This window comes from Calliphora vicina, chromosome 1, assembly GCF_958450345.1.
Source record: "Calliphora vicina chromosome 1, idCalVici1.1, whole genome shotgun sequence".
NCBI classification, from domain to species: Eukaryota; Metazoa; Arthropoda; class Insecta; order Diptera; family Calliphoridae; genus Calliphora; species Calliphora vicina.
Window position 1 is genome coordinate 168,187,615 of NC_088780.1, and position 10,054 is coordinate 168,197,668.

Sequence of the window (10,054 nt, forward strand, 5' to 3'; positions counted from 1 at the left end):
TGATCCGGTGCGCTTCGCTACCCCTGTCGAAGTAAAATAAAAAAAATGTGAAAAGATTTTATAAGCAAATAAATGAATATAATTAATACCGGAATTTCTTGTTTGTGATTAATTGCATACTATGCCGTTGAAGGTATAAAAATATCCTGTGATTTTAAAAAATCGTGAAGCTTTTTTTAAGACATTCGCCTATTTTTAGTCAGACTCCTTATAATGATATGAAAGCTATTTATTATAATAGTTAAAGTAATGCTTCAAATGAGTTATTTTGTTACCATTGTATATAAAATATATAAATATTCGAATATCAAGTGAATCTAATTGTAAGAGTCTTTAAATTTTGTGTAAATTACGTTGATGCCAGTGTCCTGTTATGCCAGAAATTAAGAAGGGGTGCCACACCCCTTGTTCCCATCCGTCCCATTTTTGGATAAACTTAATGTACTGATAAAAAATTGATTCGTAAAAAGTTTGAAGGCTGTCGTAATAATAGTTCTGTAGATATTCGAAAATACTATATACTTTGTATGGGAAGTTCCACGCCCACTTATCCACTCCCGCCCATTTTCAGCTATTCTATGTAAAATGATAAGAGAGCTATTCGGACAAAGTTGGAAGAATCTAGTAATTATAGATCTCAAGATATTTAGAAATAACTAATTACTTTGTATGGGAGGTGACTCACCCCGAGTTCCGATCCTTCCCATTTTTTACTAACTTCTTGCACTGATAAGAAATTAACTTATATGAAGTTTGAAGCCTTTCCCATTTACAGTTCTCCAGATATTCGAAAATAACTATTTACTTTGTATGGTAGGTGCCACGCCCACTAATTTAATACCGCCCATTTTCAGCCAAACCATGTAGAATGATAAGGGTGCTATTCGGACTAAATTTAAAGACTTCCACAATTATAGTTCACCATATATTTGAAAATAACTATTTACTTTGTATGGGAGGTGTCACACCCCCTGTTCCGATCCATCCCATTTTTAGTTAAACTTCAAACAGTGATACGAAATTGATTCGTATAAAGTTTGAAGATAGTCACAATTTTAGTTCTGCAGATATTCGAAAATTACAATAACTATAAATTTTGCCCTCTTTTGTCCCTTTGTGGTCCAAGTTAAGAAAAACTATATAGTCTATTATTGTTTCCAAGTAAAGGAATATCTATGTTCCAAATTTCAATCAAATCGGTGTAGCCGATTACTCTTGATTGTTTAAGAACTAAAGGTATCAATTTCACCGGTTTTCCCCCTTTAAATATCTTTCTGGTCCAAGTATGTTCAAAATTTCAATGAAATCGGTTCAGCCGTATAGGCGTGATGCTCAAACAAACCAACAAACAAATAAACCAACAAACTTACAAAGACATATTTATATGGATACATCTAACTGCCATAATTCACCACATTAAATGTTAAGGATGTTTGATATAAAACCATTTTAATATCGGAAAAAGATCTTTTTGTTAAAAAATGAAGAAAAAAGTACGTTTTGTTAAAAACAAAACTAAAAAGTATGTTTTTTATGCGCTTTTGTAACGAAATATTAGTAGTGTTCGCGTACTTGATAATTTGAAATAATTTGTACTGGAAGTTACTGGATTCTGTTCGTTTACTTTTAAAAACTTGTAACGAGAGAGCAAGAGAGTGTTAAAAGTGGCAGTTCGTTGATAGAGAACATGATATTTTTTACTGGACATTTTTTCTCCAGTAAAAAATATCAAGATAAAAATATGTTTAAAACATATGGTTGCAAATGTAAACAAAACTAAAATGTTGAAAATTAATACAATTTACAAGTTTTGTAAAGAAAAGAAGTAAAATAATACAAAACAAACGTTTTAAATTGATTTATAATAAAATACAACTAATTTTTACAAATTGTTGTTCGCGTACTTTTTTTTAGTTATTTTTCAGATTGAGAGTAATTTATTTTTACTCTCTAAAATAAAGTTACTGGATATTTTTTACTGGAAAGTACACGAACACGCCTATTTTAAATTAATGTTTTTAATCCTGATCTAATATATAAACAAATTACACATTGAAATTAAAAATTTTGTTTTGTTTTATACTAGTCTTGTACGTTTTGTTAAGCACAAATTATTTCGGAACCCATTTGCTTAGACCGGGTAACTTATCAAAATTCTAAACATAGTTAAAGCTTAATCAATGTTTAAATAAATTTTTTCCATACAAAAAATATATTTAAACATTGTTTAATTAAGCCTTAACTATGTATAAAATATTGATAAGTTACCCGGTCTTAGTAAAAAAATTAAAAAAATTTTGCTGACTTAATTGTTTCTAGAAGATTTCTACCAAAAATACCAAAGAAACAATTTTTGAAAAGATGCGAAAAAGTACCTTTTGTTCTGCGCCTCCTCATATATACCCACAGATTATAACAGATATTTCGGAAATTTATCAGATTTGTTATATTACTAACTCTTTGAAAATTATTTTGTTCTTCTATTATTAAAATATTTTTTTCAACATTTTATTTTTTGTTCAATATTTTGACCAAAAAGTCTAACAAAATGTGCAACCTCTGAACGTTATCCGAATAATTTGGCGAAGAATAAATATATCTCAGTAACAGTATATACAGTGTAAGACAAAAATGTGTAAATGATGGTCATATATTTACACTTTGTGACACCATTTTTAAAGTGCAATGTTTATAAAGAAACGTTTTGTGTTTTTTTAAACAATATTTATTAAGGATATTTTAACTAAATAAATAAAATATTTCCTTAATTATACTCCAGTAATCTAAAAAAAATAACTGCAACCCATTTACACACTTTTGGCGCAGATTACTAAAGTAACTTTTTTAGTACTTCGAATAACCTGCTTTCGCGTCAATGGCAGCCTGAATTCTGGAGGGCATACTCTCCACCAGTTTGCGACACTCTTCTTGCATTATAGATCCCTAGATATCATGGGAGCGCTCCTAGAGCTGAGTTGTGTTTCTAAATGCATTTTGATAATTATAAACGCGACGTTTTAGAATTCGCACCAAATTCTCAATCGGATTTAAATTCTGAGATTGTGGGAGTCAATCTAGCAATGTAATTTTGGCGGTTTTTAAAAAATTAAGCGTCTTTTTAGACTTATGTTTGTTGTCGTTATCTTGTCGTTATCTTGTATATCCACGCCAATCATTCAGACTATCCACATCTGTTGTCTTGATAATGTCTATATACATTTCTGCATTCATATTACTACCAATTTTATGGAGTTTTCCTACACCTTTCGCAGAAAAACAACCACAAAATGGCAATATTCCACCACCATATTTCATAGTCGTCATAAAATCACGGTCTTTTAATGGCGCATTTCGTTTTTGGTAGTCATATTTTGGTCCATCAGTTCTAAAATGGTTAATTTTCGATTCATCTGTACAGATAACTTTTTCCCAATCATCAAAGGTCCATTTCTTAAAAAAATTTACAAATGTTAGTCGAAGAGACTTGTGTCTTTCAGTTAAACGAGGTTTTTTAACAATCTTTATTGCATAAAAACCACATCTTTTGATTTCTCTAAGAGATGCACGTTTTGAAATCTTAATTTGGTAGCATGAAGATAGTTTTGGTTGTACCTCACGGGGACTATTTTCTTCTCCTGATGCAACTAGACGTTATACAGTGAGACCATCTTTTAACAATAGAATTGAATTCCGTCCACAAATTGGTGCTGGAAAAGCCAAACCACATATATTCGCTATGTTCTCAACAGATTAAAAGAAATATTGAATTTGGTGGATATTTTTCGATGGGAGATACCATTTTTCAGCTGCTCGGTAACAGAATTTGCAACTTCGGTGATAATCTTCTTCATATTCAATATTCCTTAAAGAATTGTAAATTGTTAACTAGTAATATGTTTTAACTAACTGTCATTAATGAAATTGATTAAAATTGTTATTTTTCTAAATAATAATAACAAGTTTATTTAACTTTAAAGAAAATGCGACAAAATTGTGTAATTCAGTTTTTAACTTTTTGATATCCTGGTATTTAAATGCCATTACTTGAAATTAATTTTTTTGTATTGCTATACTTCACTAATCATGATCTTCATATTGTGTAAAAAATATTGTCAGATTGGTAAATGTTGAGCATAAAAATTCAAATTATAGATATTTCCAAATTTATTTACACATTTGTGTCTCGTACTGTATTTGTATAATTTTTTACTAAGGGCTTATCATCACTTTTTAAAATTTAATAATAAAATGAAAAGTGTGGTTCCGAATAAGATTTTTTAATATCCATTAAAAACTTAATTTTGAATTTTTTGGTTGCTACGTCCTTTTGCATTTTAGGTGACGTAATATACTTTTTGTTTTTCAACAAAATTTTTCATGAAATATTAAAATTTTTACTATACAATTTATTATTATTTTTTTTTCCGTTAAAAAAAGTAAAATTTTATAACTTGTGAATTAAAATTGTTCTCAATTGAATTCAAATAAGTTTGGCTATAGAACAAACAAATCATTGTATATTCTTGTATTTAATTACAAGTTGGCCTACTCATTAATATTTTACTTTCCACTGTTTTCAATTATCAAAAAATTTATATCGAGTGCTTCCAAAAGAAATTTTATTAAAATCAATATTTTGCCACTATCGAACAAATTTAAAAAGTACTACTTTTTACAACCATGTTTTAAAACCAGTTGTCGTAAAATCAAATGTCAAATCGTAGACTTTTAAGAGAATTTACATTGTTTACAAAAAATAAACAAACGTCACTAGTTATAAATGAGCAAAATAACAAATTGCAAAGATAAAACAAGTAATATAAACAAAGCAAATCAGAAATAAATGCGCAAGCATGGCAGTAGTTATAAAAAAATAAATAATAAAACGCTATAAACAAATAAAAATCTATAAAATCAGAGAAATCGCTTTCAAAAACAACGATAAGTTTTGTCTTGTATGAAAAAAGGTATGGAATTTGTGTGAAATAAACCAAATAAGAGAGTAGAAATAAAACGGTTAATATTACAAGTCAAAGAGAGTACAGTGGAAAAATGTTTACAGTGATTTTGTTCGCATAATTATGTTATCAGAAAATATAACAAATTCAATACCTGTTTATGTGCGTATTTATGAATCACAAAACAAATAAAACTAAAAAATTATACAAACAAGTAGAAAACTAAAAGGCCGACTAAAAACAACATGTAGTTTATTGTCAAGGTTGTGATGAAATTAGAAATTTCCGCAATGTACATTTGTTCTTGTTTCTTTGCGGCTTTTCTGTTTTAATTTTTTTTGTAAACAATCCCATTTTGTTCTCTTTTAAATTTTGTTGTTCTCTTGTCTCGTGACAACAACAGATTGTTTTCAGTGATCAGCTGTTTCATGTCAGTTTGTTTGCTGGAATTTATTCACTGCGATCAGTTTCTCTTTGGTTGAGTTGTTTTTGTTTTCTTGCGTTTCGTGGGAGCAGCATTGGGGCATTCTAATTTTAGTGAAATTGTGACGTAGACACAGCAAAATGTAAAATTTTTAATTTGTATTTGCTGTCGATTTTGTTGTTATGCCTGTTAGATAGTGAGAATTTAATTAAATGTATTCCACTGTACTGAGTGCGATGAGAGCTTCTATAGAAACACATTCAGTACGATACTCTTCGTCCATCGTGACAGTCTTATTTTTGGCTTGCGCAAATATAACATACGTGCCTTCGTTTTGGTATTTTTCTGTTTTTCTTTTGGATTTCATTCATCATATCGGGTAGTGGGGAGGGTAAGTGGTAACTGAACATATGACTTAATGTGACTGGGGGCTACAACAACGATGAATTTGTATATTTAACTTAACCATACATTCAAGTTCGCTGGTGTAGTAGTCGTCAGTCAGTGCCTTTTATATTTTGCCAATCGATTTGTTGCAAAATTTTGTTAATTTTACAATTTGTTTACATTTGCCTGTTTATTTGTTATTGTAGTGATTGTAACAAGCAGCAGTGAAAATATTTCTTACCGCTAACAAACAACGACAATAATAAAACAACTGCAGCAGACTGAATATTGAGGAAATAAAGTGAAAATATAACGAACGAAAGAAATAAATATTACAGCACATTACAAGAGGAATTAACAACGAGGCGCCAATATGTCTAATCAACAACAGCAACAACAAACTAAAAAGAACATTCCAAATGGTTTGAAATTCGTGTTTGGCGGTGGTGCCGGCATGGGTGCTACCATGATTGTGCAACCATTTGATTTGATCAAGACACGTATGCAAATTTCTGGAGCTGGCAGTGGAAAGAAAGAATTCCGTAATTCATTCCATTGTATACAGACAGTAGTGAGCAAAGAAGGTCCACTAGGTCTTTACCAAGGTATTGGTGCTGCTCTGTTACGTCAGGCCACCTATACAACAGGTCGTCTGGGTATGTACTCTTATCTCAATGATACCTACAGAGCTCACTTTAACAAAGATCCTAATGTGTCGGCCAGTATGTTAATGGGTGTGATTGCCGGAGCATGTGGTGCCTTCATTGGTACTCCCGCCGAAATAGCTCTTGTCCGTATGGCTTCCGATGGTCGTCTTCCTTTGGCCGAAAGACGTAACTACAAGAATGTCTTTAATGCTTTGACCCGTATTACCACTGAAGAAGGTTTGGCCACTTTATGGCGTGGCAGTTTGCCCACCGTGGGTCGTGCTATGGTTGTCAACATGACACAGCTTGCCTCGTACTCACAATTCAAGACTTACTTCCGTACCGGTCCTCTGCAAATGGAGGAAGGTATCAAATTGCATTTCTGCGCCAGTATGTTGTCCGGTTTGTTGACAACTATTACCTCTATGCCTCTGGACATTGCCAAGACACGTATCCAGAATCAAAAATATGTCGACGGCAAACCAGAATACCGTGGTAGTTTCGATGTATTGGGTAGAGTAGTTCGTCAAGAGGGTATCTTTGCCCTGTGGAAGGGCTTTACTCCCTACTACTGCCGTTTGGGACCACACACAGTTTTGACATTTATTTTCTTGGAGCAATTGAACAAATCCTATCAAACTTTTGTACAGGGTAAAGAAGCCAAAGGTCTGTGATGATAATTAAGAAATGAATCAATCACCTCCCATTATAATGAAATACCTAACTAACCAACCAATACATACAATAATTATATATAGTCGATGTGTTAATTGTTAAAATGAAATTCCAATAAAAAAATATATTTAAAAAAGTTAACTTTTGAAATCTATTGTGTTTTCTTTTGAAATCTATTGTGTTTTCTTTTTTGGTCTCTGTATTGATATGTGTGGTGTATTTAATTTTGATTTTATTTGACTGTTGTATTTGTACCGAACCTACCTCTACTTGTTTGATATTGTGATATTTGCAAAGAAATAAATTGATTTAATTAACTAAAATGAACTATTTATATAAAAATAGTGTAAAATACCATTCAAATTCTTGTGTACACTGTTTGCAAAAGAAATTAAAAAATGTTTAATTCCAACTCTTAAAATCATAAAAAAAAATTAGAGTCCACCGGTGGTTTTGTAAAACTAACAAACGATACCAACATTGTTTTTTATGAAAAAAAAATAGTTTTTATACAGTTTTAAAAATGTATTTTTCGTTTGTTACATCGATATCCCGGTAGGAACGAAGTCCATATTTTTCATTACATATTTCGGTAAAGAATTTTTCAATAATAATATTTGGAAACATTTTTTATAAATCTTGGCAAATCTATATCCGATTTTTTTTATAAAGAGCGAAGTGGAATCGAAATTAGTTGAAATCCAAAACAATAAACGTTCCAAAATGCTTAAATTTTATATAAATCCCATCGATACTCCACAAAAATGAAATATACAACAAATTATTAAAAATGATTTAAAATACCGAAAACTAAATAAACAATAATTAATTGGATCTAATAAATTTTATTATATTTGATTATATTATATTTAATTATTGTTATACTATGTGCTAATTACATAAATAATTATTTAATAATATATTTTATTTAACATCTCTCGCTTTGATGAAATTAACAGTTTTTAAATTAAGACTTCAAAATACATCATATGGGCATTTCCACCAAAAAGTCCACTCACACCGAAAAATTAAAAACTAATCAATTCAAATCAAATTTCGCTCCAAAATAAGTTTTATAATTCGTTATAGCACCCATATAATTCCAACTTCCGAAAATCATTTACGAAAATAAATTATTTTTAAAAAAATGTTTTTCAGTATACCATACTTTCTTACTTGTTTTCTTTTTCTATATGAAATGGAAATTCAAGTAACGTAACGTTATGTAACGTCACGACAGATGCTAAGGCTAACAAATAAAAATCGAGGAACGATTTTTAAATTTTATAATTTGGAAAATAAATTTATATTATTCCAAATCCTAATATAATAGGTTTTATACAAAAGGTCTTGTCCAATTCACAGAGTCATTCAATTTTGTAATGCAAGTTCAACCGCACTTCTGTTTTTGGTAACGTCACGCAAACGCATATTTTTGCTAATATCTTCAATTCCTTTGGGTCAATTGTTGTAATATTTTTTCTGAATAAAGTGGTACTTATTAACTTCGCAAATACAAAAAGAACTTTTTACAAATTTGACTTTTTCATTATTTTTTTTTAAGATTTTGTGGTTCAAATGTCAGGTCACGCCATAATGGAAATGCCCATATTTACAGTAGGAGTATAACCACCATTGATAATTTCAATAACCCAAAAATATACATAAATTTTAACAGTCGAAGCTTTTTTGTAAAAACTTGCTAGATTGGCGTGTTTCAATTGAAGTTATATCGTCAAACAGGTTTATTATCAATTTTCCATTCGGGATTTTTTGTCCCGAATTATTCGACAAAATCGAATATTTTTTTTTTTATTTATTATTTTCAGATTTTATGCAAAATTTAGAAGCTCAGTTTAGAGTTAAAGAAAAAAAAAATGCAACGCTATGTTATGTCATCTTCAACTGTTATCATTTGTCTTTTTTAAAAATTTAACATACCCGAGGTGTCCTATTTTGGGGACCCCTGTCCAATACTTGAACTCGACAACACTTTCTCTTTGCGCATGTCAAATTTAATTCACTGCGTTGCGTTTTATATTTAGTAATTAAAATCAACCGCCCATTTTCAGCCAAAATAAATGTTTTAACTAGAGTTTTTCACGGGAATTCCGCAAAATTTTCAATCCCGAAATCCCGGGAAATTGTTCGAGAATTTCCGGGAATTATTTTTATTTGATGTTTTTTGAACTTGACTTTCTCTAAAAGAAGCTTAAAGCTCCAGAAGTTTCATACAATAACAAAGATTTAACCCAAATAGACCAATAACATCGAAGTTGCTGCCATGTACAAAAGTTGGGGAGAAATTAAGTTACTTGCCCATGATAAATCACGTTGGAACGTGTTTGTTGAGGCCCTATGCTCCTTATAGGAACGATGGGAACGTATATAAGTTCATTATTCAAAATTTTCCAAAAACTCGTGAATGTTCACGGCTGTCACATAATTATATTCTATCGAAAGTGGAATTATTTTAGTATTTTGCTTTTTCATAAAGACTACAACAAAAATGTTTGGAATAAAACCACCATTTTGTCTAATATTATTGAGTTTTCTTCAAGTTTTAATTAACATCTTTACTTAATTTTTGATTTAATAAGCAAAACATTTCCAACTCAAAATAAAAAAAAATTAAGTATTTATTTTTTTGCGAATTAACAGAATTAATTGGAATCTAATGAAGGTAGAAGAAAATCGAATGAAAATTAAAGCTCTTCAAATGACAAATGGTGACAGGTTTGTATATAACTAAATATTATATTAAATTTGTTTATTTGTATTTTATTTATTTGTTTATTTATTTACATTTAAATTCAAAGACATTTTTATATTTTTAACGAAGTCTACATTCTTAAAATTGAATAATTTGTTCTAAGCGGGAATTCCCGGGATCTCGGGAAATCGGCATAGATTTTGAAATTTTCCGGGATCCCGGGAAGAATGTAGACTTCGTTAAAAATCTA

At 30.0% G+C, this 10,054-nt stretch overlaps 1 protein-coding gene across 1 annotated transcript; it reads left to right on the forward strand.

Annotated features, from left to right (window-relative positions):
* The first annotated feature begins 5,629 nt into the window (after positions 1 to 5,629).
* Positions 5,630 to 7,241, forward strand: LOC135948705 (mitochondrial 2-oxoglutarate/malate carrier protein). Its single transcript, XM_065498116.1, has 2 exons — positions 5,630 to 5,773; positions 5,976 to 7,241. Exon 2 carries the CDS (start codon positions 6,143 to 6,145, stop codon positions 7,088 to 7,090), a length of 948 nt encoding a protein of 315 aa, XP_065354188.1. The 5' UTR covers positions 5,630 to 5,773; positions 5,976 to 6,142; the 3' UTR covers positions 7,091 to 7,241.
* The last annotated feature ends 2,813 nt before the right edge of the window (positions 7,242 to 10,054 follow it).

Excerpts from the sequence above, each read along its gene's own strand:
- LOC135948705 (XM_065498116.1), top strand. The coding sequence starts at position 6,143 with ATGTCTAATCAACAACAGCAACAACAAACTAAAAAGAACATTCCAAAT.